Source organism: Palaemon carinicauda, chromosome 3, assembly GCF_036898095.1.
Source record: "Palaemon carinicauda isolate YSFRI2023 chromosome 3, ASM3689809v2, whole genome shotgun sequence".
Classification (NCBI taxonomy): Eukaryota; Metazoa; Arthropoda; class Malacostraca; order Decapoda; family Palaemonidae; genus Palaemon; species Palaemon carinicauda.
In genome coordinates this window covers 142,561,488-142,589,459 of record NC_090727.1, presented here as the reverse complement: position 1 = coordinate 142,589,459, position 27,972 = coordinate 142,561,488, and the positions used below count along the sequence as shown (strand labels likewise).

General features: G+C 39.4%; 2 protein-coding genes across 4 annotated transcripts in view; one reads left to right on the top strand and one right to left on the bottom strand.

Annotated features, from left to right (window-relative positions):
* Positions 1 to 15,376, bottom strand: part of LOC137638583 (uncharacterized) — a 244,971-nt gene extending 229,595 nt beyond the window's left edge. For both annotated transcript variants that reach the window (XM_068370771.1, XM_068370772.1), the window contains exons 1-2: positions 15,161 to 15,376; positions 11,843 to 11,906 (exon numbers count right to left, since the gene is read on the bottom strand). The gene's annotated coding sequence lies outside the window, so the exon portion shown is untranslated. The remainder of the gene's footprint in view (positions 1 to 11,842; positions 11,907 to 15,160) is intronic.
* The window catches only part of LOC137638584 (protein white-like), a 48,923-nt gene that overhangs the window by 7,172 nt on the left and 13,779 nt on the right, over positions 1 to 27,972 (top strand). The window contains exons 1-8 of one of the 2 annotated variants that reach the window (XM_068370775.1): positions 4,324 to 4,478; positions 9,375 to 9,537; positions 11,097 to 11,187; positions 11,577 to 11,721; positions 13,279 to 13,350; positions 14,051 to 14,149; positions 16,219 to 16,457; positions 17,225 to 17,347. In XM_068370775.1, the coding sequence (XP_068226876.1) occupies positions 9,378 to 9,537; positions 11,097 to 11,187; positions 11,577 to 11,721; positions 13,279 to 13,350; positions 14,051 to 14,149; positions 16,219 to 16,457; positions 17,225 to 17,347 (929 nt within the window). In that variant the 5' untranslated portion in view covers positions 4,324 to 4,478; positions 9,375 to 9,377. Of the gene's footprint in view, positions 1 to 4,323; positions 4,479 to 9,374; positions 9,538 to 11,096; positions 11,188 to 11,576; positions 11,722 to 13,278; positions 13,351 to 14,050; positions 14,150 to 16,218; positions 16,458 to 17,224; positions 17,348 to 27,972 lie in introns of those variants that run through there. The other variant, XM_068370774.1, reaches the window with a different exon arrangement.

Below are 27,972 nucleotides of genomic sequence, written 5' to 3'. Positions count from 1 at the left end.
ATATTGGTTTCCTTCCTCTTGTTACTTGATTTTTTCATATTTTATATAAGAAAAGATCCAATTTAATGTTGTTGTTGTTCTTGAAATATTTTATTTTGATTATTAATAGCTTTTCTTGTAGTTTATTTATTTCCTTATTTCCTCTCCTCACTGTACTATTTTCCCCTGTTAAAGTCCTTGAGCTTATAGCATCCTGCTTTTCCAACTAGGGTTGTAGTTAAGCTTGTAATAATAATAATAATAATAATAATAATAATAATAATAATAATAATAATAATAATCCTGTTACTCATTAGAACTCCGTGACGTTTTTCATTAAAAGGTGGAAATAAATGAAGTGAATAAATGTAAACAAAAACTTTTTCTCCTCATATTCTCTTCCCTGCCTAGCGATCTACTGGACTAGGGTTCGGGACCAGCTCAGGCTCGATAGTTTCTTGTAGCGTCTGCAACCTCACCATCCTTGTGAGCTAAGGATGGAGGGTTTGGGGGAGCCTAAAGGTTTCCAGTTGAGTCATCAGAAGCCATTGCTTGGCCCTCTCTGGTCCTACCTTGGAAGGAGACGAGGCTTGGACGCTGACATATGTATATACGGTCAGTCTCTAGGGTAATGTCACTGTCACCAGTTTCTAGGGCACAGTCACTGTCCCCAGTCTCTACAACACTATCACTTTCCCCAGTCTCTAGGGCACCGTCACTGTCACCAGTCTCTAGGGCACTGTCACTGTCACCAATCTCTAGGGCACCGTCACTGTCACCAGTCTCTAGGGCACTGTCACCAGTCTCTAGGGCACTGTTACTGTCACCAGTTTCTAGGGCACTGTCACTGTCACCAGTCTCTACGGCACCGTCACTGTCACCAGTTTCTAGGGCACTGTCACTGTCACCAGTCTCTAGGGTACTGTCACTGTCCCCAGTCTCTATGACACTGTCCCTTTCCCCAATCTCTAGGGCACTGTCACTGTCACCAGTCTCTAGGGCCCTGTCACTGTCCCCAGTCTCTAGGGCACTGTCCCTTTCCCCAGTCTCTAGGGCACTGTCCCTTTCCCCAGTCTCTAGGGCACTGTCACTGTCACCAGTCTCTAGGGCACTGTCACTGTCCCCAGTCTCTAGGGTACTGTCACTGTCCACAGTCTCTAGGGCACTGTCCCTTTCCCCAGTCTCTAGGGCACTGTCACTGTCACCAGTCTCTACGGCACTGTCACTGTCCCCAATCTCTAGGGCACTGTCACTGTCACCAGTCTCTAGGGCCCTGTCACCAGTCTCTAGGGCACTGTTACTGTCACCAGTTTCTAGGGCACTGTCACTGTCACCAGTCTCTACGGCACCGTCACTGTCACCAGTTTCTAGGGCACTGTCACTGTCACCAGTCTCTAGGGTACTGTCACTGTCCACAGTCTCTAGGACACTGTCCCTTTCCCCAATCTCTAGGGCACTGTCACTGTCACCAGTCTCTAGGGCCCTGTCACTGTCCCCAGTCTCTAGGGCACTGTCCCTTTCCCCAGTCTCTAGGGCACTGTCCCTTTCCCCAGTCTCTAGGGCACTGTCACTGTCACCAGTCTCTAGGGCACTGTCACTGTCCCCAGTCTCTAGGACACTGTCACTTTCCCCAGTCTCTAGGGCACTGTCCCTTTCCCCAGTCTCTAGGGCACTGTCACTGTCACCAGTCGCTAGGGCACTGTCACTGTCACCAGTCGCTAGGGCACTGTCACTGTCACCAGTCGCTAGGGCACTGTCACTGTCACCAGTCTCTAGGGCACTGTCACTGTCACCAGTCGCTAGGGCACTGCCACTGTCACCAGTCTCTAGGGCACTGTCCCTTTCCCCAGTCTCTAGGGCACTGTCACTGTCCCCAATCTCTAGGGCCCTGTCACTGTCACCAGTCTCTAGGGCACTGTCACTGTCACCAGTCTCTACGGCACTGTCACTGTCACCAGTCGCTAGGGCACTGTCACTGTCACCAGTCGCTAGGGCACTGTCACTGTCACCAGTCACTAGGGCACTGTCACTGTCACCAGTCTCTAGGGCACTGTCACTGTCACCAGTCTCTAGGGCACTGTCGCTGTCCCAAGAACAGCAAATATCTCTAAATTAAACGTTATATCGAAGCACAGTCTTACAGGTACAGTAATCTGTGTGAATTATTCTGCACAATATAGAAAAAGCTTAGCTAACCTTTTCCTTATGCAAGTGGTTACTATTCTTCAACCAATGATCGTGGCCAAGATCAAAATCCAGAGAACCTTCGCCATAATTATGAACATTACCGTGGTTGTTCTTTAGCAACACAATTTCAAAAAGACATTCCATTCTCATGACGCTACTTGATAAGGTTTTTTTTTTATCCCTAGTCTGTTAGTGAAAGCGATGAGTAATATTCTAAATCTACAGTTACATGTTGCGTCATCTGTGATATGACGAAATTAGGCTAGAAGCCATCGACTTTGTTTGGTCGTCTGCATACCTCCATTTCTTGTACAAAAGATGATAGTAAACAGCAAGTGGTTTCTTTATGCTAAATCGAACTGGTCCCTAAAATATACTTTGATGGTTTTAAAAACTTTACACTTCTTATCTACAAAGAAAAATATGAAGATAAAACATGAAATAGTAACACGATATTATATGAGTTACTGGTACGAAGTTTAAAGGGTCTGCACTCAGCTCCCAAATAACAAAAAGGCTAATAAATATAATGAATAACCATCATTTTGACTCATAGAATACGAATAGGCCAAGGTACTAAGTTGAGCGTGCTCTGATTGGTGACCTCAGCCAAGGCCGTCTCAAATACTGGAGACGGCCTTGCCTCAACCATCGTCCATAGACCAGGGATCCACCATGAGTACCCTATTACTCCTTAGGCCGAAGAATTATCCGATGTTCGATTCCACATAGAGCATAATTATGTAACCATATTTCAGAGAACACAATTTGTTTTGTTTTCTTATCATTCACATAGTTCCTCTTCTTTTTGTTCTTTTCTTCCGATCTCTTGTTTTCTATTTTATAATTTCAATCCATTTCATCCCACCCTGTCCTTACAATTTTTCTGTTCCCATCTATTTTCTTGGAACTTCAAACAAAATAAGAAAAAGGAGTGTGTGGTCTATCCCACACCCTTGGACGACTGTGCGGTTATGGGCATTGAAGAAAGTATTAATAGAATCTAAGGTTAAACTTAAAATATGGAAATTTCATGTAAATCCAAAAATATGACTGTCGATACTTCTGCACATCATTCATTTTACTAATTAAAATGTTTGTTTTATGGTGTTGTCAAAGTTTGGACATTTTACGAAAACGCACTCCCAAACAATTTTGCTTATTTAGTAGGTTGGCCAAGGCACCAGTCACCCTCTGAGATACTACCTTAGACTGGCCAGACAGTACTACATTGGATCCCTCTCTCCAGTTACGGTTCATTTCCTTTTGCCTACACATACACTGAATAGTCTGGCCTATTCCTCTGTCCTCATACACCTGACAACACTGAGGTTACCAAACAGTTCTTCTTCACTCTGTAGTTGTTCAGTGGCTAATTTCCTCTTGGTAGGTGTAGAAGAGAGACTAAAGCTATGGCAAGCAGCTCTTCTAGGAGAAGGACAATCCAAAACCAAACCATCGTTCATTAGTCTTGGGTAGTGCTATAGCCTCTGTATTATAGTCTTCTATTGTCTTGGGGTAAAGTTCTCTTGCTTGAGGGTACACTCGAGCACACTACTCTATCTTAATTCTCATCCTCTTATTTTTGAAGTATTTATAGTTTATATATGAAAGATCTATTTTAATGTTGTCACTTTTCTTAAAATATCTTCCTTTAATTATTCATTGTAGCTTTTTTATTTCCTTTCCTGGCTGGGCCATTTTTCCCCTGTTGGAGTCCTTGGGCTTATAGCATCCTGCTTTTCCAACTAGGGTTGTAGCTTACTTTGTAATAATAATAATCATAATAATAATAACAGCACTTTAATATCAAGATATTAATATGTAATGAATTTCCAATATTGCAGAATAAAAGCAATAAAACATCCACATTATAAAACAATTAGTGCAACAGCTATCAATTCGTCTTACATATTAATATGCAATGAATTTCCAATATTGCACAATAAAAGCAATAAAACATCCACATTATAAAACAATTAGTGCAACAGCTATCAATTCGTCTTACATACCTTACAAAACGATAAAAAGAAAAACACAACGTGACTTTCCAATCAACCTTGCTTGAACAAAAAACTGCTTAGATAACCAATAATGTAGTAATCTTAAAATATCGACTGATAGACCTGGAATGATAAGATTGGTAGGAGAGCTTTTACGAAACTCGGCTTCAACGTGTAACCTCAGTTGAAGAATATCGAGTGGGAAGTTAAGTCTATTCAATAAAGTTCGCCCGACTAAAATGCTAAAAGGTCGTATCTAAATTGCAATTGAATTTCTTACGGAGGTCTATTAGGACCTGAGATTATTTGGTAAGTTTTTCAAGTTGTTTTTTACTTATATGTAAATTTCTTATAATTACTCGTTAGACATTAAGATAGAATTCCTTATCTGTTGACAGGGTTTGCATATATATATATATATATATATATATATATATATATATATATATATATATATATATATATATATATATACACGATTGTGGAACGTCTTATCCAAATCCTGTCAATAGATAAGGAATTTTATCTTAATTCTTTATATATGTGTGTAAATATATGTGTATATATATATATATATATATATATATATATATATATATATATATAGGGGTTAGACGTACTGCTAATGAGCCTTATGTGTAAGTGAACGAGTCGATTCATGTTACCTAATTTCATTACATAAGAAGCTCGTCCAGGATTCAGAAGTTAAAGTATGAATGTGCCAGTGACCGGCATATTATTTTTCTCTAGAGTCAATCCCTGCTTTGGGGTTGACTTAAATGTATTAAAATACACACACACACACCTCTGAAGTTTACGAGGCAAGTTTCTTAATATCCACCATTTCCCCAAACTGCATTGGCAATTGAATTAAGAAAAACATTCTCCGTTCCCTACCCAGCAGCTAGTACTCAATACCATTAATGTTACTTCTTTTTCTTTTCTAAATGCAATACGTACCCATTTCCTACTACCCATAGTCTAATACCCTTAATCCCGCTCTATTCCTCAACATCTACAGTAGATTAGGATAGCATAGGTTAACACCACTCCTAGTTACCTATATCAACTTACCTATTTCTCCATTCCAAATGCTCTCTCTCTCTCTCTCTCTCTCTCTCTCTCTCTCTCTCTCTCTCTCTCTCTCTCTCTCTCTCTCTCTCTCTCTCATTAAAACCCCTGCCATTAAACTATTCATACACTTCCCTACATCATACATAATGTAGAAAACATAGTAGAGATTAAAGATGAAAAACTGGGCTGTAAATACTAAAGGCAGAGGTTTACATGGTAAGAAACGTACTGGGGTTACATGCGTAATCGAGTAGTTAAGAGTGTGGCAGTGATAAATTATTTTTTTTACAATGTACCCTGTCAAATGGTTAAGACACATACATATATATATATATATATATATATATATATATATATATATATATATATATATATATATACATATATATATATACATACATACATATATATATGTATGTATATATATATATATACATATATATATATATGCATACATATATATATGTATATACAGTATATATATATATATATATATATATATATATATATATATATATATATATATATATATTTATATATATATATATATATATATATATATATGTGTATATATAAATATATATATATATATATATATATATATATACACATACATACATACATACATACATATATATATATATATATATATATATATATATATATTTATATATATGTGTATGTAAGTATGTATACTGTATATATTACATATAAACATACATTATATACGTATGGCAAGTTATGACGCATGATGACGTCCAGAATGGAAATGGGTGTGCCTTTTCGTATCGCTTAATTGTTACGACAGAGCCAAACCTTCCAACGTGTGAGTTACTTGCAACTATAAAAGACATTACAGCGCGAGGAAAGAAGCTTTTATCAGAAAAATAAAAAAAGATGCATGTGCATACACATATAACTATATAGATTTATTTGTTGGTATACATCACATATGTAATAAATGAAATTACACTCAATTCACTGTATGTAACTAGAGGGGCACTCAGTAGAGAGCATACCTTCGCCACGCCAAGCAGTCTTATTTTGCTCTTTAACTCTACTGCGTACTTGTACTTAAATGTATTTTCTTCAAAATCTAATGGAGTTTTTCTTGGGTCATACCTCACGTGTCCACCAAGTTTCGTTGAAATTGGTTCAGTAGTTTTGGTGTAATGTTGTTTGCAAACAAACAATTAACTAACAAAATATTTGCCATTTACTGAACATTGCCATTATTTTCAAAGCAATACTGCGCACTTGTACTCTGATGTACTTTATCCAAAATATTGCAGATTCTTCCTTAGATCACACCCAACATGCCTACCAAGTTTGGTCAAAATCGGTACATTAGTTTTTGTGTAAAGTTGCTCCCAAACAAACAAATAAATAAGCGATGACGGGTGAATACATATTTTGGCGAAGGCAAAAACCTATTTACTTACTAGTAACTATCAACAGATACGCGCCGCATGGCTATTAGGTAAAAGGTATATCTTTATTACTCCCATTTCTGAGGTTACTGTTACAGAATCCCTATAAAAGATAGCATTCCCCAGAGTCAATAATTCAACCTCCGACAGAGCGCTAATCCAGTGATGACTGCTTCAGCTAATCTTTGTTACATGAGTCCAACGATAAGAGACCACATTATCAACTTTGCAACTCATGGTGACGATGACATTTCGTTTTGATAAACATCATTGATACCACAAATGAGAGTGAATCGAGGTTTAATGATACTGTTGGAACTTTTTGAAATTCAGTAATATTTTTTCACCTCATATTTTTCGATTCAAGTTGTGAAGGAGACTTAAAACATTGGTTTGTTTTTAATTCAGCAATATTTTTATTCGTATTTTTTCCATGGACTAAAAAATTATCTGGTTTTTATTTAATTCAGCAACATTTTTACCATAGATTTTCCATGAAGAAGACTAAAATATTATTTGTTTTTTAAACTCAGCAACATTTTTACCGTAGTTTTTCCGTGGAAACTAAAAAATTGTTTTTTTAAATTCAGCAATATTTTTTACGGTAGTTTTTCCATGAAAAGTACTAAAAAAATATTTGTTTTTTAAATTCAGCAATATTTTTACCGTAATTTTTCCATGAGGGAGATTTAATCAAATTATATTTTTTAAATTCAGCAATATTTTTTCATTAATTTTTCCATGAAGGGGACTAAAAAAATACCTGTTTTCTTTTTTAATTCAGCAATAAATTTACCGTAATTTTTCCATGCAGGAAACTAAAAATTATCTTTTTCTTTTTAAATTCAACAATATTTATACCGTAACTTTTCCAAGTCAATAATGAAGAAGGCTAACACAAAATATATGAAGATGGCTAACAAAAATATCTATGGCATTCACATCAATAGATTTTTCTGTATTGCCTTAAATTAATTTCTCTTACCACCTACAGTTCATCAACGATATCATTATCATCATTATTATTATTATTGTTGTTGTTGTTGTCAATATTATTATAATTATTATTGTTATAATTATTATCATTATTACTATTATTATCATTATTATTATTACTAATTAAGCTACAATAACAGTCACATTAATAAATAGGTTAACAAGGCACTCTTGGTACTGATAAACCTGCGTTCAAGGTTTATGATTTACCTGATAAGACATTCGTCCGATCGTGAAAGTACCAAAGTCGAAAAGCTATTACGGTACCTTATGCAATCTTATGTTAGAGAACCGCTATAAATCTACTTTATTATCAATCATAACTATTCCAAATATGTTTTTGAAAATCAACACAAGAAAATGCATTAAATCTTAACAAAGTGATAAGATTTAATCAATAATCAATTCTCGGTCACACTAATAAATAATAATTTTTCACCAAAAGACAAACTTGCAAATTGATGAAGTTTTGATACCTCTATCAAGGACTTTACGAATGAAAAAACATGTTAAATGAAAGTGACCCTAGGTACTATACACAACACCAAAGAATGTCTGGGCATCGGGTCATCTGTCTCAAAGATTAGGCCAGGCTTAAGATAGCATGGCCTCTAAGCATCTGAAGAACCCCTTCAGAGGCAAGCCATTAACATACCTATTAAGTAGATTCCAACTGAATTAATACTCAAATCCAATCAAGGTTTCAAAATAAATTAAGAATTCTACCTACAAATCAGACAATCAATCAAATTAAGCTGTTATATGTAAGCTTTATTAGCTTAAAGACAAATACCTATTTTACCCATAGATAGTATATAATCTAGTTTTTGGTTCACGTTTGCTAGTTTTGTGGTTTGCATCCCCTAAGTTTTGAATGGGCTCTAAAGCATGCTAGATTCAAGAGAAATGGCGTTAAGGCTGGCAAATGGTCCCACAAGTCTTGCTGAAAAGCATGAAGGTTGAAGCCAAGGCGACGCCAGCTCTAAAAGAGAACAAAGCGTATCGGGTAAAACAAATAAACACACACATAAACACACACATAAACACACACACACACACACACATATATATATATATATATATATATATATATATATATATATAAACACACACACACACGTATATATATATATATATATATATATATATAAATATATATATGTATATATATATATATATATATATAATATATATGTGTGTGTGTGCAAATAAACATATACATATATATATATGTACATAAATATACACAGATTCTAGCTTAGTAAGCAGGACACCCCAAAATGACACCACTGTTCTCTAGTCTTAAGTAGTGCCATAGCATCTATACCGTGGTCTTCTACTATCTTTGCTTAGAGTTATCTTGCTCGAGGGTACATTCAGGCACACTTATTTCCTTTCCTCACTGGGCTATTTTCCCTCTTGGAGCCCCTGGGCTTATTGCATCCTGCTTTTTCCGACTAGGGTTGTAGCTTAGCAAGTAATAATAATTATAATAATATAAATGTTATCTTGCTCGAGGGTACATTCAGGCACACTTATTTCCTTTCCTCACAGGCCTATTTTCCCTCTTGGAGCCCTTGGGCTTATTGTATCATGCTTTTTTCCGACTAGGGCTGTAGCTTAGCAAGTAATAATAATTATAATATAAATATACACACTAAAAATATGTATATTATGTGTAGTAATTTTCACACTTTCCCAACAGACAATGGAGCAAATGGAGATGGAAGCCAAGTCCTTCAGTAAGGGCTCAGCACCGGCAGTGGACCCCGCTGCGGGCGTCACCTATGCCTGGCGGAAACTGAATGTCCACGCCCCTGGGAAAGGACTCTTCAAGAAGACGCCCCCTTTCCATATTTTGAAAGACGGTAAGGAATGATTTTTCAGATTCAATGATGTAAAATAAAAAGAGCTTATTTGACTAATTTTCTGTTTAAGGTGAGTACTGTTTCTTTTTAGGAATATGTTAAATAGTTTTAACTAACACTATTCGAGTGTATTGTATTTTTTCATTGAACATTTCAGAATACACTAGATAGGTTTTAAGCATCTTCCTTCAACATCAAATTAGCCAATAAAAAGGAAACTTGGATGAACAATATTTTGTGACAAAATTAACTAAACAAAAATAAAGATGACTGGGTATTCCCTTTTGAAATCAAAAATTATTTACTGTTTAAAAGTCAAAACACAAATAGTTATTTACAAGTAAAAAATTAAAGCCCGAGGCCAAATACAAAATAAATTTGAATGTAATAGTGTATTTGAAAACTGTATTCGATGCAACACTATGATGTTGGTGAAGACCAGCTCCCATCACCCATTTGAGACTCCCATAAGCAATTTCCTGGTAAAATTATAAAACCAAGCTAACAATTAATAGCTTGAACGTAAGGAGTACGTAGAAGGTAATAAAAGAAAAATAAAAAATAATTAAAAAAATAAAAAAGATTAACCAGCATAGATCGAATCAACGGTATCACAAACTTGTTTATTCAGTAATCAAAACTTGTTTTTTATAAACAAGTAATGTATTGTATAGCTTTAAACAGATGAAAAATTTCCATAATCTTAATCAATTTGTTACTAGATTATTCATTCTACAGATACACCATTAATAATATGGCTCCTCCCTTAATCTATAAGTAATTTTGGGATCCAATCAAAATTGGCTAAATACAAAAGCAGATTGCATTACTAGTGCCAGGCCACACTGAAGGGAGAAAGGCAATGGAATTGTCATGAATGGAGGAAAGGAACTTTCATTCATGAGAGTCCAACGGAAAACTACAAGAAAATGGTCCCACTGATTATCTATATTCATGGGGTCTATATTGTTCCCAACTTGTCTTTCAACAGCTAACAGTATTTCGAAATTAATGTTAAATATGAATATATATATATATATATATATATATATATATATATATATATATATGAGTGTGTGTGTACATATATATGTATGCATACACACATTTACACACACACACACACATATATATATATATATATATATATATATATATATATATATATATATATACACATGGGTGTTTTAGCTGGTTTACCTTCAATATACACACACATACACACAAACGCATTCAGATTCGATGCATTGTACTGAGTCAACTTTATAGGAACCTTTGTAAACCCTCAAATAACTGCATATTATATTGGGCCCTTTTTCCTAATAGTTTTCATAATTCCCCTTCGAAGTTTTTTAACTTTCAAGCTTAAAGAAAGACTGGAAGAAGAGCAGGACATCAAAATCTAACTAAATAACAAATGATCAATTGTATTAAAAATGTTGGATGATAAATAACCATTGCCTACTACTACTACTACTACTACTACTACTACTACTACTACTACTACTAATAATAATAATAATAATAATAATAATAATAATGTGTTCGCCCATCTTCAGTTAGCGGCCTTTGTGAAGGAGGGCAGCTCTTGGCTATTATGGGTGCCTCTGGTGCGGGTAAAACCACCTTACTAAATGTACTGACATTCAGGTAAGTTTATCATATCTTCATAAAGCCTTGACCTAAAAGGACAGTTGCTTAACCACTAACTTTTAACGTAACATATATAGTAAATGTTGAAATATATATAAATTAATATGAATCTCGCTTTCTAATAATTTTAGTTACTATTTAAGATTCAATGATAATAAAACTCTTTTCAAGGCAATAACTCAAGCGATAGTAGACAGGGAAACATTGAAAAATTCAATATTACCTTGACTCAATTTCACCATTTTGAATTTTCTATCTAACTATACAGTAAATCATTATAATATTGCCTTAGAGGCTTAGACCATCTCTCTAATATCTGAAATGGAATGTCACAAAAAATATAACGACTGAAAATCCAACATACGAATGTATTAACGTATCCAAAGGTCTCGGAAGCTGAAAATTGACGGCGATATTTACATCAACGGAAGACCAGTCGATCTACGGACCATAGCCGGAGTATCAGCCTATGTTCAGCAAGAGGATCTGTTCACGGGTGTCTTCACAGTCAAAGAACAGCTTATGTTTAACGTAAGTGAATGATGTTCACTTTTTAATGTTTACGTGTCTTAAATACATATGATCAATTTCTCTTGGCTATAAAAAGAATGTCTATCGAGTAAATGAATAAAAACACTCACTAGAACATTACCTTAAATTGTAGGAGATTCAGTTTTCCCTGCAGCTTGATGCAATGACTTCTTCATTCATGTTTCCTGTTGAAAGACAAAAAGAATTATCATTATTATTACTATTATTATCATTACTGACCGAGCTACAGCCCTAGTTGGAAATGCAGGATGCTATAAGCCTAAGGGCTCTAACAAGGAAAATAGCCCAGTGAGGAAAGGCAAGAAGGAAACACATAGAATAGTGGACCCTCAATCATTATTTAACTTTTAGGATAATTCAACGTCGTGTAACCATTGAGGAGCAAAGTAAAATAAGAGAAAATTTCATCAAGAGAATCTAACAAGGATGATAAATTGAGTAAATTATCTATGTTTAATAGGGGAAGGACCCTTAAACTTATAGTCAAGAAGTTAGACCTACTCTATTCCAATTGGTCTTGGCTTCACGTAATACAACACTGGTTTAATGCCTATTTCAAATTCTTGAAATAAAATTTATGATAATTGGAAGCTCTAAATGACAAACTATAGTCAATTTCTTTTAGCGATGCAAATTTGCACCAACTCGCAGCGGTGCCCTTTTAGCTCGGAAAAGTTTCCTGATCGCTGATTGGTTGGACGAGATAATTCTAACCAATCAGCGATCAAGAAAATTTTCTGAGCTAAAAGGGCACCGCTGCGAGTCGGTGCAAATCTGCATCGCTAAAAGAAATGGACTATAATGAAGACAACATCGTATAAATTATCGATAAATAAAATTCAGAGACAATTTCGAAAGAAGCATTATTTCTCTACAGTGAAGAGCACTGTAGGCGTTATCTGACGCTATTCTTAACTCCTTGGTCTAATAATCTTGATAACCCATATCTTTACCGTGTGGAGATAGAGACAGTTTAGCATCAGCACCTAGATCAATCTCTTCATCTCAGACGAATAATAATATAACTGCTTAAACCATATAGAGGAAATATGACAAATTTATAACATTCCAGTGTCAAGCCAATTCATCATCATCATCATCACCATCATCTCTTACGCCTACTGACGCAAAGGGCCTCGGTTAGATTTCGTCAGTCGTCTGTATCTTGAGCTTTTAAATCAAACCATGCAGGCCTGTGTCTTCCAACTCTTCTAGTGACTTGTGGAACCAAGTTGAAGGTTTGGTGAACTAATCTCTCTTGGGGAGTTGCAAAGAGCATGCCTAAACCGTCTCCATCTAACCCTAACCATGATCTCAACCATCAATCAGTAATCTCTCCTATAGTTTCACTTCTAACCCTGTCCTGCCATTTAACTCCCAATATTATGAGGGATTTGTTCTCAAATCTACTAAACCTGCTGGATATTGTTTCACTGTCATACCACGACTCATGTCCATTACAAGTGTAGAAAAAAATAAAAATAAAAAATACCATTGAAAAATTCTAACAAGAACGACCTATTTAATTCATTTCAGGCACAGCTAAGAATTGGCAAAGAAGTCCCAGGGAAGGAAAGAAAAAGGAGAGTTCATGAAGTCATGACGGAGGTGAGGTAAAGCACAGTTTGTCTGGCACTAATATTTTCACTCAGTTATACGGGGGTTATTTCTTATGTCTATGCGTCTGTCTTCTGCGTAGATATAGAGCCAATTGATAGTTTGTATAATATATTTTTAATAGCTTACTATAGCCTGCAATTGTTGTCATAAAATATTTCTTAACAATCCTTATTTAGTCGGAGCTGACTGCTACAATCACAGCTTGCAATTTAGTATCACGCTAACCATCGGATTACAAGCATTTTTTTTTTCATTTTAATTCATCCCGATTACATTTAAGTCCAAATTGAGACCTTTATTGATAAACTTTTTCTTTAATACAAACCAAAACCTAAATATAAAGCCACCAAAAATGTCTACACTAATTCTATTCAACATTAAGTAGATCTACCTTACCCAAACCTTAAACTAATAAGTTATCAAAGAAGCGTGCTTTGCAGTAAATTTGACTAACTGCTTACAAAAACTAGTTTAGTTTTAAAATATCATGAGTTATAACCAACCAAATACCTGTTTCTGAGAGCTACGTTGGTACAACGTAGAAAACTGCCTTAGGCCTACATCTTGTATGAGTGTAACCAACTACTTCAACAAATGGATGAAATTCAGGGTCAACCATCCAAGCGCTGGGTGTCATACCTCACCCATGCCATTCATTATACTATGATTCACGGTATTTATTTTTCAGCTTGGCCTCAATAAATGTGCGGATACCAGAATCGGGATTCCGGGACGCTTCAAAGGCATTTCAGGAGGTGAAAAGAAGAGACTAGCGTTCGCTTGCGAGGTGAGCTGACATTTTGGTACTTTCCTGTTATTGTCCCACCACTAATTTGCGATATAACCCCAATACTATATTTTGGGTTAGGTTAGGTTAGGTTAGGTTAGATGAATAAAATTTAAACCTAACCTAACCTAAAAATTGTATCAGGGTCATATCGCAGAGCTGACATTTTGGCACTTTCCTGTTATTGCCCCAACACTAATTTCCGATATAACCCCAATACTATATTATATTAGGTTAGGTTAGGTTAGGTTAGGGTAGGTGGATAAAATTTAAACCTAACCTAACCTAAAAAAAAAATTGTATTAGGGTCGTATCGGAAATTAGTGGTGGGGTAATAACAGTTAAGTACCGACATTTTTATTGTGGTAGCCTACTGGAAACGGTTCTGCCTGACAATCTGGTGGACTGGGGCTCGAGACAAGCTGAAGCTCTATAGTTTCTTGTACTGTCAGCAACTCCACCATCCTTGGGAGCTATGGATGGGGAAAGTAGTGTTAGGGGAGCCTACATAGGTCTATCCACTACGTCATCAACAGTCATTGCATGAATGGCCCTCACTGGTCCTAGCTTGGGTGAAGAAGAATTGGGAACTAATCATAATATGTATATAATGATTAGTCTACTGAGCATGAATTGTCAATATCCCTTGACTCTGTCATTCAAGAGCGACCATTAAATGCTTTGGCTTCGACACTCAAAAACTCTTTGTAAAACGCCTTGATAAACCTTTGACGTTCATACTAATCGCAATCACATTTTGATTTTAGCATTGCAATTCAATGGTCAACTTTAATCAGGTGAAAACCCACCCAGTGGCATATTTGTGATAACTGAAGCAGCAAAATTGGGTAAGCTAAAAGAACACAGGACAACGCCATTACATGTCAGCGCAGAGAAATCTTGTGAACGGTCTAAAAAAGAAATTTGGAGTAGCCTAATATTAAATAAATCGTTTACAAAAGTTAATTTGTAATTGTTATCTTTAATGTCGATAAAGCTAGTCTATGTTACCTTCTTTTACTGACGTGCATAAAACTTCCCATAGTGATAATCTTGAACTACACCATTGACTGTCATCCGATCTCCTCCAGTAACCTTTTTGTGAATTCCATGTTATATTTGCACTTTCATAACACAACTTCAACACATCCTCAAGGAACATGTAAACAGGAACGAGTAGCTTAATACATTCACTAAATGCGTCACGATGCTATTAACGTAGTTTTTCCGGCGATCCCAAGTACCTTGAGCTAACGGTCCTCCTCGAGTGAATGTTTACACAAAACTAAAGTCTTGTTGGTTCAGAAAGTCATCTTATAGTCAAATGATGTCTTTGTTTACGTGGAAATAAAGTGTATACAGGGTAATACATTTTCATATAATAGCAATGCAAATTACATAAACGTAATGGAAATATGACTGATATGTGCTAGCAGTTATATTGTATAAAGGGGAAATGCTTTGAATAACTTACGTATATCAATTTTCAGCTGGAATCACATTAGGCCTATGCCACTTTGGATCCCATATCACAGCCTAATATGTGACAATATTGATATACTAGCAACTGTAGTCTTCCATTAAATTTGAATTTATAAACAGATTGTGATAAACAGTATTATGTATTTTCGTCGGAAAATGCAATCCCGACTTACATGATGAGTGAAAAAATTAGTTTACGATAGTTGAGATTCGGTCAAATAATGGTGATGGTTTGCTAGAGACTAGAAAGTTTTAAAACATAAGAAGCTATCTCTCTGTCTAGTATTTTCTTACATTATAAAAATTGAGATGTGACAAGAACTGTGGAATAAACTATAAAATAAACAGCAATGCGCTATAAAGTTATTCTTCTTCATCTATTAGCGTGCTTTTTTCCCATCCGTATGGGGTAACACAGTTGCCTTAATGGAGGTAATTTATCCACACTGCCACATAGTGGGGGGGGGGGGATTTACTTGTCATATAAATGTAACCCTGTTCGTGTATTTTTTTTACTTAAGTAGTAGTCACTTTAATCCATTCTCCCCTTATGCCATAGACCCCTAATTATCATTATCTTTAACCAGATGATAACCAACCCGCTGCTACTACTCTGTGATGAGCCTACATCCGGATTGGACTCGTTCATGGCAGCCAGCGTCGTCAACGCCATGAAAAAGATGACAGCCTTGGGGAAGACTGTCATTGCCACTATTCATCAGCCTAGCTCTGAAGTCTTCGCCCTTTTCGATCGATTGCTCATCCTGGCGGAGGGAAGAGTGGCCTTTTTAGGGACGGTGGATGTGGCTCATAAGTTCTTTTCGAGGTGTGTGATAGATCAAGGAATCTTATGTGTATAGTGTGTGCTCCATGGAATTGTAGTCATGGATATACTGTAATATAATATATATATATATATATATATATATATATATATATATATATATATATATATATATATATATATATATATATATATATATATATATATATATATATATATATATATATATATATATATACACACACACAGTATATCATCATCATCATCATCTACGCCTATTAACGCAAAGGGCCTCAGTTAGATTTCGCCAGTAGTCTCTATCTTGAGCTTTTAATTCAAATCCTCTCCATTCATCATCTCCCGTTCTTTACAAATCATCGTAGAAGTAAAACGGCATTTAAAATTTGTGTATGTATATATATATATATATATATATATATATATATATATATATATATATATATATGTATGTATATATATATATATATATATATATATATATATATATATATATATATATTATAAATGCCATTTTACTTCTACGATGATTTGCAAAGAACGGGAATATTCTATAAAAAATCACACACGATAACTTTCAAAGAATGTTAACATTCTAAAAATGTACAAACCTTAGGTAAAAACAGTAGGCTTAACTTTCCAATCATGGTTTTTTTTCTATTAAAAATATTATATAGCTTAGACCAGATGACACACTGCTTTCAAAACCACTTGCTAATCAAGTCAAATTATCACGAATGGAAAAAGAATAACAATCTTTAATCAAATACACAATTAACATCCTTTCGCAGACTGGAACGTCCTTGTCCCAAAAATCACAACCCTGGAGATCACTTCATCTACACCCTGGCCATCAAAGCCAGCAAGGAGGAGGAGTGCCGAAAATTCGTCCATCATGTTTGCGATTCATACAGGTAAGGAATTTTTCCCCCTCTCTCTCTCTCTCTCTCTCTCTCTCTCTCTCTCTCTCTCTCTCTCTCTCTCTCTCTCTCTCTCCTGCAAGTCAAACTATAAACCTAACTGGAAAAAGAGGATGCTACAAGCCCAAGGGCTCCAACAGGGAAGAAAGTCCAACACAGAAGGAAAACAGAGAAATAACAAATAATCCCCAAACAAGAAATAAAAGAAAAAGGATACAATATATTAAGACCAGTAACATTATAATAGACGAGTTAGTGTTTATGAGCAAGAATATTTTGGGTACTAGGTTGGCCAGGGTACCAGCCACCCGTTGAGATACTACCTCTAGAGTGTTATGGGGCCTTCTGACTGGCCAGACAATACTACAATGGATCCTTCTCTCTGGTTACGGTTCATTTTCCCTTCCCTTACACACATACCGAATAGTCTAGCTTATTCTTTACAGATTATCCTCTTTCCTCATACACCTCACAACACTTGAGACTACCAAACAATCTTCACCCAAGGGGTTACTGCACTGTGATAGTTCAGTGGCCACTTTCCTCTTGGTAAGGATAGAAGGGACCCTTTTAGCTATGGTAAGCACCTCTTCTAGAAGAAAGAAACTCCAAAATCAAACCATTGTTCTCTAGTCTTTGGTAGTGCTATAGCCTCTGTACCATGGTCTTCCACCATCTTGGGTTATAGTTCTCTTGCTTGAGGGTATATTCAGGGACACTATTCTATCTAATTTCTCATCCGCTTGTTTTGTTGAAGTTTTTACAGTTTATACAAGAGCTATTTATTTAAATGTTGTTACTGTTCTTAAAATATTTTATTTTTCCTTGTTTCCTTTCCTCACTGGGCTATTTTCCCTGTTGGAGCCCCTGGGCTTATAGCATCCTGCTTTTCCCACTAGGGTTGTAACTTAGCAAGTAATAATAATAATAATAATAATAATATAAACTATTAAACATTTAAAATATGTCAACCTGCTCAACAGAAAAACATCTGTAACAAGTTTGAAATTCTTAAGTTTAACCAATTCAGCCATCAGATTCATAACCGCAATATATGTTTTACATAAATTTTTCTTTTGTCTGTGCTGAGCCTTTATAGTTACTTAAAAATACATAAGAGAATTAACTACCACCAATCTCCACCATGCCTACTAACATTCATTGTTAGATTTTCCTCTATTCCATGTACCTTAAACTCAACACCACAAAAAAATGGATGATAGGCGGAAGACACCTGGTTTTAAACTGATTCCCTCCACTGATATTACCTCTCCACAGATCACCAGCCTGCTCGCCAACTCCTCCCCCTTACTCTCTCTGTGTTTCTTATTTTCCTTCTCTGGTTTATCACCAATTCTCTCTGCTTATCCCTTCTAACTATCGCTCATTAATATATTCATAATACTGCTCTTCATAATTAATACTATCCTAATTCCCTTTCATTCAATATCACGCTTTTTAATCATAAAGTAATCCTGGTTGCGCCTTCCACCTCCCTCAGCCCGTCCCTGTAATCCCCTTCTCTTACTCTCTCACCCTTCACTAAACACCAACTAACCACCAACTACTATAATTTTTCACAATAGACTGTTTCTTTTTCTTTAGCATTTCATCGCTTCACATCAGCCTAGGATTTTCCCTCCTTCACCATTCAGTCTCTTAAAATGATGTTTACTGTCCTTTGGCCTCCCTGCCGGAGCACACTAATCAGAGTTGCCAGGTTGGCCTTTTCCGGGCCAAAAAACTCCAAATGTGTCCTTTTTCATGCTAGATACCTAAATTTGGCCTTTTTTAAATTGGTTAGGCTTAAATGCTATATTTTCGGCCTTTTTCTTGTCTTCGGTTGGCCTTTTAAAGCTGCAGTTGATATGACGTTGGCTTTTTCTTATTTGGAAAACCTGGCAACTCTGACACTAATCCCATCCCTTTCCTCCTACAGACCATTACACAATGCACTTGCTTAGCGGGAAACCTACCCTTTCCTTAATTCATTACCTATTTCCCTTACAGTTTTACCCTTCTTGTATTATTATCATTACTAGCCAGGCTAAAACCCTAGTTGGCAAAGCAATATGCTGTAAGCCAAAGGGCTCCAACTGGGAATAATAGCCCAGTGAGGAAAGGAAACAAGGAAATTTATAAACGATACAAAAAAATAATGAAAAATCTAAAAAAAATATTTTATAAAATATTAACAACATTAAAACATGATTCATATATAGAATATAAAAGATTTGTGTCAGCCTTTCAACACTAAAAGATTGGTGGCAATTTTGAACTTTTGAAGTTCTACAGCCTCAACTACCCGATTAGGAAGATAATTCCACAACTTGGTCACAGCTGGAATGAAACTTCTCGAATACTGTGTAGTATTGAGCCTCATGATGGAGAAGGCCTGGCCATTAGAATTACCTGCATGCCTAGTATTACGAACCGGATAGAATTGTCCAGGAAGATCTGAATGTAAAGGATGGCCAGAATTATGAAAAATCTTATGCAACACGCATAATGAACTAATTGAACGACAGTGCCAAAGATTAATATCTAGGTCAGGAATAAGAAATTTAATAGACCATATGTTCTGTCCAACAAATTAAGATGAGAATCAGCAGCTAAAGACCAGACAGGAGAACAATACTCAAAACAAGGTAGAATGAAAGAATTAAAACACTTCTTCAGAATAGATTGATCACCGAAAATCTTAAAAGACTTTCTCAATAAGCCATTTTTTTGTGCAATTGAAGAAGACACAGACCTAATGTGTTTCTCAAAAGTATATTTGCTGTCGAGAATCATAACTAAAATTTTAAAAGTCATACAAAGTTAAAGAAACATTATCAATGCCGAGATCCGGACGTTAAGGAGCCACAGTCCTTGACCTACTTACAATCATACTTTGAGTTTTGTTTGGATTCAACTTCATACCCCATAATTTGCACCATGCACTAATTTCTAGCTAAATCTCTATCAAGGGATTCACCAACCACAGATCTACATTCAGGAGATGGAATTGATGCAAAAAACGGATTTTGAGCGAAGCGAAAAATCTATTTTTGGGTGAGATAGCCATGGCGTCCTGATGGAAGGTTCCTTTTTGGTAGCTTCCTTGGGTATAAGACTACTAAGATATTCCCAGAGAATTTAACCACAGGTTATCACAGAATTCTAACTTCTGGAGCGAGTATCTCAAAGGTTTCCCTTTAAGACATCGTAATTTCAACAGGGGACGCATGTCTAAACGCGCCACATAGCTATCTTCACCCCGAACAGAGTTAATGCTTCGGTGTGTAAGAGTAGAGAATAGCTGGGAGCCGTTCCACAGCTAATCTCACTCGTGGCTACTACTGATACTCGAGACGTAAACAAACGGACGCCATTGCTCTAATGACGTCACGCCCGTCTTCATCCTGAAGCCAGTTGCTGCCCATCACCATGATACAGTAGCACAGGGTGGGAACAAAACTGGACGAAGTAGTAGGGAGGGTCCATCAGGACGCCATGGCTATCTCACCCAAAAATAGATTTTTCGCTTCGCTCAAAATCCGTTTTTTGGGCTCAAGCCATGGCGTCCTGATGGAAGAGTACCAGAGAATCAATGTATCGTGGTAGATTTTCCCCCAGTATTAAGTGCCTAGGCATTGACAAAACAGCAAAGTAATCTTAGATAAAGAACCATAGGGACGAAGTATCCTGCCCCCCTTGGCAGTGAAGTTCCCATGGGCTATGCCGACGTCAAAGTGGTATTGAAGGGCTATTCATCCTGAGAGAAGAACTTGAAGAACTTAGAGATGAAGCGGAATGTTTGGTATTTGTATAGGAACATTCTGAAATTAGACCAGTGGTGGTTGGACACTGTGTAGAGTTCATCTCTTGGTTATCAGAAGTAAGTATTCGTGTAGGAACCTTACTTAGTCAGGGTGAATATAATTTAGGATTAAACATCTTAAATTCTTCATAACCATAAGAAAGGAGGAATAAATAAAACTATGACAGGTATGTATTTCATAGTAAGTAGGAGCTGATAGAGACGCACAAGTAATAAAATAGAAATTTTATTTCACAATGCAGAAATTAAATAATTTACAGCAAAAGTAAAGTTCATTTACAGTAATAATAATGTACATAGAAATAAAGGCTTGCTATTGAATCTGAAAAGGAATTTCAGGGTATTAGTAGGTACTCGTTCTCGAGGAACGCAAGTCTTTAAATAAAACACATCATGCTCAAGGCATGCGGCACTTGTGTGACACTATGACATTTCACCTGGGATAAGAACAGTTATAAAAGCACTAAGTGTTTTTCGACATCACTATGAATCGCTCGAGGGTCAACATAGGCACCCGAAGAGTTAAAGTCCCAAGTAACTCACTGTTCTACGCAGAGTTAGGTGCAGGTTTCATAACACTACCTGCGGCTACCACAAAATGTTTGACTTCGTGCACTTGTTTCGCATAGTGTTTAAAGAAAACTCGCGAGGACTTCCAGCCCGTGAAGTTTTTAAGGCTTTCAAAGTCCATGCTCTGAAAGAAATTCAGAGAAGATGCCACTTTTCTAGGATCATGACCAGCGGGTGTACTGTTCGGATCCGCTCTGCGAATGAAGTAGGTGATTTTCGCTCTTAATTGTTTCAGTGACAGGTCGCTGCCCGATGTTTCTCCTTTGAAGAGTTGGCCTCCACCAAAGTTCGAAGTTCTGCGAAGATAGACCTTGAGGCTCTCTACTGGACATAGAGAGACATCCTCCTTCAGGGGGCATATTCTCCAAGGGCCCCATCTTTTGGTGGGTAATTCATTTTTAGCGAGAAACGTCGGATCAGGGGAGAGGGTCACTTCTCCTGAATCGGTAAACAGGATGTGTCCTTCTTCTCTTGATAATGCCACTATTTCGCTGACTCGAGCTCCCGAAGTGAGAGCAAATAAAAATATAACTTTCTGAGTCAGATCCTTGAGGGGGCATGAATCGTTGACCAAGTTGGAGGCGAAATGGAGTACCTTGTCTAGTGACCAGGAGATCGGTTTCGGTGGGGGTGCTGGACGTAGGCGAGCACATGCTTTCGGTAGTTTGTTGAAGATGTCGTTGGACAGATCAATTTGGAAAGCATATAGAATTGGTCTAGTCAAGGCCGATTTGCAGGTTGAAATCGTATTGGCTGCTAATCCTTGTCCATGAAGGTGAATAAAGAAGGACATACAGAAATCAATCGTGATTTCTTTAGGATTTTTTGTCTTGACGAAGGAGACCCATTTCCTCCAGGATGATTCATATTGCCGTCTCGTGGATTCGGTCTTGTATTCCTCTAGGAAGTCTAGACTTTTCTTCGAGATCCCAAACCTCTTCTTTGCGGGAAGGGAGAGAAAATCATGAGATGAAGGTCCTTGATTTTCGATGATGAAGCGAAGACAGTCGACTTCTGTACTTGTTGGGAGAGAACTGGGCCCGGGAGAGGGATCAGCTTGGGCTGCAGCTCCAGGACCAGGGGGTACCAGTTGCTCCGGGGCCACTTGGGAGCCACTAGGGCCGCTGTCCCTTTGAAGGTTCTCAGTTTGGAGAGGACTTTCAACAGAAGGTTAGTGGGAGGGAACAGATAGATCTTGGACCATCTGTTCCAGTCCAGTGACATGGCATCCACTGCTTCTGCTTTGGGGTCCTCGTACGGGGCTACGTACAGAGGAAGTTGATTGTTGTCGCTCGTTGCGAAGAGATCTATCTGAAGTTCTGGGACTTGGAGAGAGATGAAGGAGAACGATCTTGCGTCTAGAGACCATTCTGACTCTATCGGGTTTGTCCGAGATAGAGCATCCGCTGTCACGTTGCGGAATCCTTGTAGGTGAACTGCAGACAGGTGCCACTTCTTCTTCTCTGCCAGACGGAAGATTGGGAGAAGCACCTGATTTATCTGGGGCGATCTTGAGCCTTGGCGATTGAGACAACGAACTACCACTGAGTTGTCTAGGGTTAGACGGATGTGGATCGAGGGTGGCGGGGATAACTTCTTCAGTGTTAGAAGGACCGCCATGGCCTCCAAGATGTTTATGTGGAACGTCTTGAATAGTGGAGACCAGGTACCTTGAACCTGTTTTTGGTGGGAGTGACCTCCCCAACCTTCCAGTGAGGCATCCGTGTGGATGTTGAGTGATGGAGGAGGGTGTTGGAGAGGAATGGACCTTTTCAGGGCCTTTTCTTCCGACCACGGCTTTAGGAGGCGTCGCAGTCTGTTTGGAAGCCGTCTCTTGAGGTCTCTTCGAGCGATGGATGCCGAACGTCTCCATACTCCCGCGGCATCCTTTAGCTGTGCACGAAGCACTGGGTTTGTCACTGAGGCGAATTGTAGAGAGCCTAGAACTCGTTCCTGCTGTCGTCTTGAAATGCGTTTGGATTTCAGTAGTCGCTTGACAGACCCTGCTATTTCCTTCCTTTTCTTCTGGGGGATGGAAAGGCGGTGTGACTGAAGATTCCAGTGGATTCCCAACCACTGAAACTTCTGAGCTGGAGAGAGGCGAGATTTTTTCTCGTTGATCTTGAATCCCAGGTGTTCTAGGTACTGGGTAACTTCGTTGCAAGACTTTGCACACTCTTCGGGCGATGGAGCCCAGACTAGCCAGTCGTCGAGGTAGGCCATCACCTGGACGTTTCTTAGGCGGAGTTGTTGTACTATGGCATCCGCCAGTTTTGTGAAGATCCGAGGGGCCACGTTGAGGCCGAAGGGCATGGCCCGGAAGGCGTAGCTTTTCCTTTGGAGTCGAAATCCTAGGTAGGAGGAAGCGTGATGGTTCATTGGAACGTGCCAGTAGGCATCCGCCAGGTCTATAGAGACCGTATAGGAACCTTGAGGCAGAAGGGTCCTTATTTGTTGAAGCGTCAGCATCTTGAATTTGTTGTTCGCTATGAACTTGTTGAGGGGGGATAAGTCCAGAATGACTCTGAGTTTGTCTGAGTCCTTCTTGGGAACGCAAAACAGTCTCCCTTGGAACCTGGTGGACTTTACCTTCCTTATCACCTTCTTGTCCAAGAGGTCTAGAACATATTCTTCCAGAAGGGGGGTTGATTGTTGGAAGAATTGCTGGAAGATTGGGGGTGGTTGAGTCCAACTCCAGCCTAGACCCTTCTTGACGATGCTGTGTGCCCAGGGATCGAAGGTCCAACGATCCTGGAATTGGCGGAGTCTTCCTCCCACCGGAAGCACTTCATTGCTTCTGGTGTCCCGAGGACTTGCTGCCTCGGCCGCTAGCTCCCTTTCCTCCTCTACCTCTGGAGGGACGGCGAGATGCGTCTCTGCCTGCACCCCTGAATGAGCCTCTACCTTTGGCATGAAAGGTAGTTGAATGTTGCTCAAAGGCAGGGGTGAAGACCGGTGACTGTGACAACACCGGTTGGGGGACCAATTGAAAGGTCTGTTGTGGTTGGGCAACCACTTGGGAGGTAGCGGGTCCCGGAAACTGACGTCTTTGCTGACGTTGCTGGGGTTTTGACTTTTGGGGTTTCCTCTTAGGCTGAGGTCCGTCGTCCTGAGAGGGTTTCCTTTTCCTGGACATGCCCCACTTGTGGAGAAGGTTCCTATTCTCCGTGGCGGCTCTGTCAGTGATTTCCTTCACAAGGTCAGAAGGAAAAAGGTGCTTTCCCCAGATGTTGGAGGAAATCAGCCTCCGGGGTTCGTGTTTCACGGTGGCGCCGGCGAACACGAATTCACGACAGGCTCTTCGAGCCTTTATGAAGTGGTACAAGTCCTTCATTACAGTCAGTAAGTGGGATTTGGAGAGTACCATGTAGTGGTCTGGTACTCTAGTGTCACAGGCCATAACTTTAAGTTGGACTTGATGAGAAAGAGATGCCGCAAGCCTCTCCTTCGTGTCTTGTTCCCGACGAAGGAGGTGATCGTTGAGCTTAGGGAGGTCTTCATTAAACTGACGTCCGGCGACGTCAGGATCGAGCTTTCCCACGACGAAAGTATGTTGGACATCTTTCCAGTGTCGAGCGTCAGGGGGGGTCACGATGGAGAAGGGTCTGCACTCCTCCAGTGCAGGGCAGGGTTTCCCTTCGTCCGCCGCTTTAAGGCATGCAGCTAAGGCCTTTTCCAAGAATGGAAGAACCGCAGTTTCAGGTGCAACGTAAGTAGGGTGCTTCTTGCTCAATGCCGGAAGCTTAGAGCAGGTAAAGCCTCTACTCTTGAATGCGGAGGCTAGCATAGCCTGGGCCTTTGCGAGATCGAACACTATCTCTTCCTTAGGTTCGGTCTCTTCCTTCGAGGCAGGTTCGGAACGAAGCCGGACGTAACAGTCCGGGTAGGCCTCAAAGCTTGGGAAGAACTCCACATCTTCCAAAGGGACCGTGCCGATCTTATCACTGACAAAGATCCTGCCGGTCGCAATAACCATATGCTCTGCATACCTCCACGGGTTGGCATGAGAGCAAGCGGGGAGATCCTTGACCGAAATCTTCTTCGGCTCTCTGGATCCTATCATCGACCTGATGGACTCCTGGTTCTCCTACAGCCTGTCGTCCATGACGGCTCTAATCAGCCGGATCAATTCTTGAGTGGAAGAAGAAGGATCCGGAGTCGAGGAGGTAGACGGAATAGACATTTCCGTCGGTGTAGGAGTAGGAGGGGGGATGGACGGGGGAGCGACCTCTTGCTCCGACTCGGTGTATTCCACCTTGTCTTCGTCATCTTCGGCTCCTTGAGCCATAAGCGTTTTCTCCGTGTCTTCCGAGACATCCGAAATCTGTTCGTCATCTTCGGAATCCAAACGACACTCGTGCATGGACTGAGCAATGACTACATCAGGTTCCACCGTAATTTGGAGAGTGGGGATCACGTCTTTGGGTACCACTGAGTCAGGGGAGGCCTTAGGGAACAATAGTGACCTCAGTTCTTCGGTGGCCAGGTACGGTCCGGTAGCATTTTTCTGGAAGCCACGCACCCACTTGCGCAGCTTTTCACGAGAAATGTCTCTAATCTCCGCTGAGGGAGGATTATGGAAGGCCTCAACTAGGTGAGCCTGACAGACCGTACATTCCAGTGGATTCCAAAACTTCAAATCCCCTTTCTTGTCTGCACAAGGGGCGTGAGTCCTGCAAGCCGTATGCCCGTAAAACTGCGGGCGTTTCACAGCGCAGAAGGCGAAATCACACTTCATCTGCTCCTCCTGTGGAAGAAAGAGAAAATGAGTATGGGGGAGTCATAAGAATGGCTCTTAAACTAAGTTAATATTAATTATTAATTTTAACTTAATGAAGGTGTGATGCATAGAGAATGAAAATAGTAAAGAGAACATGCTCCATGCATCTCGCCCGGCCGGTTACCATAAGCTTAGTCCCTGGATAATCCGAGTGACCGAGGGCACCGGATATAATTCCTTAGAACTCCAAGTATTTGGAATTCCATGGAAAATCCAAGGACAAGATTGGGACCGAATTCATTCGGTTCCCAGTTAAGGGCCAGAAGGCCTCATTTAAAAGGTAACTGCTTCTGGCAACCAGCCGTGCTAAGATGCACATAGCATGCTGGAAATAGAAGAATGCAAAGAGACAGCATGATCACTAATAGAGCAGTACTAGGTACTGACCTTAATAGCAGAAACAGCTTATCTGTTTGCAATATAGGACTATCATTGTCTATGATAGCTACAGGAAGGGGGTGCAAGTATTCTTGACACCTCCGGGGCATCCGGCAAGCCGCCGGCATGCCGGAGCTCGCTCCAGCATAGATTCTGGCATTAGGACAGACAATGTTCAAAGTCAGTCAAATACCAGGATGGCGGCCGCCGGCACAACGGCGGCACGCCGGCAGGGAGCGGCGGCTCCGGCAGTCGGAGGATGCCAGATTGGTGACTGGGATAAGGATGGTTAAGGCTGTATCGGGTTGCCGGCAGTATCTGCCGGCACTCCGGCGGCCGACCGCAAGCGGACGACAAGTTAGGAGGAGGAGAGCCGCCGGTAGTAGCCGGCGGTCCCTCGGTACACGGGGGGGGGGGGGCTGGCGGCAAGGTTAGGAAGAGTCACCAAGTAGGAGGCAGGTATTGCCGACAGTAGAGGCGGCAAGAGACCGGCACCCGGATAGGGGGAGAGACAGGGGGGGGAGGGGGGAAGGGATGTAGGAAGTACCATCAGGATTCCAGGCATCCCTTCCCCTCCCTGAGAGGGTGTACCCATGATAGAGGCAGGCTCTAACATCCATAAGCAGGGGTCACTAGGGACCGGGAGCAAGGTAGCCCAAGGGAGGGCTAGGGAACACCCAAAAAGAGGGGGGGGGGAGACTCCCATATGCAGAACTAAACTAGTAACTAACCTTATAGGGCACTATGAAGGAATATGTACCAGAGCGGACTGCACAAGGAAGCTCGGGTAGCCCTACTATTCCACCCTAAGGAGGAGTTGTAGGACAGGGGACAGATGGGTATAAACTAACCTAAGCAAAGGCTAGGCTATACAAGAGATAGGTGGGGAGGGAGAAGAGAAAAGTCTTCCCAGGGAGGGTTTCTGTACCAGAGCGGCCACTAAGGAAAGGGAGGACACTCCCTAACCTAAGATCAGGCCGATCAGCTAAAACGGTGCAAGAGTACAGTTTCAGCATGGAACAGAGACACCTTCCTAACCTAACCTAGAGCAGGGCTAAGAGTCCT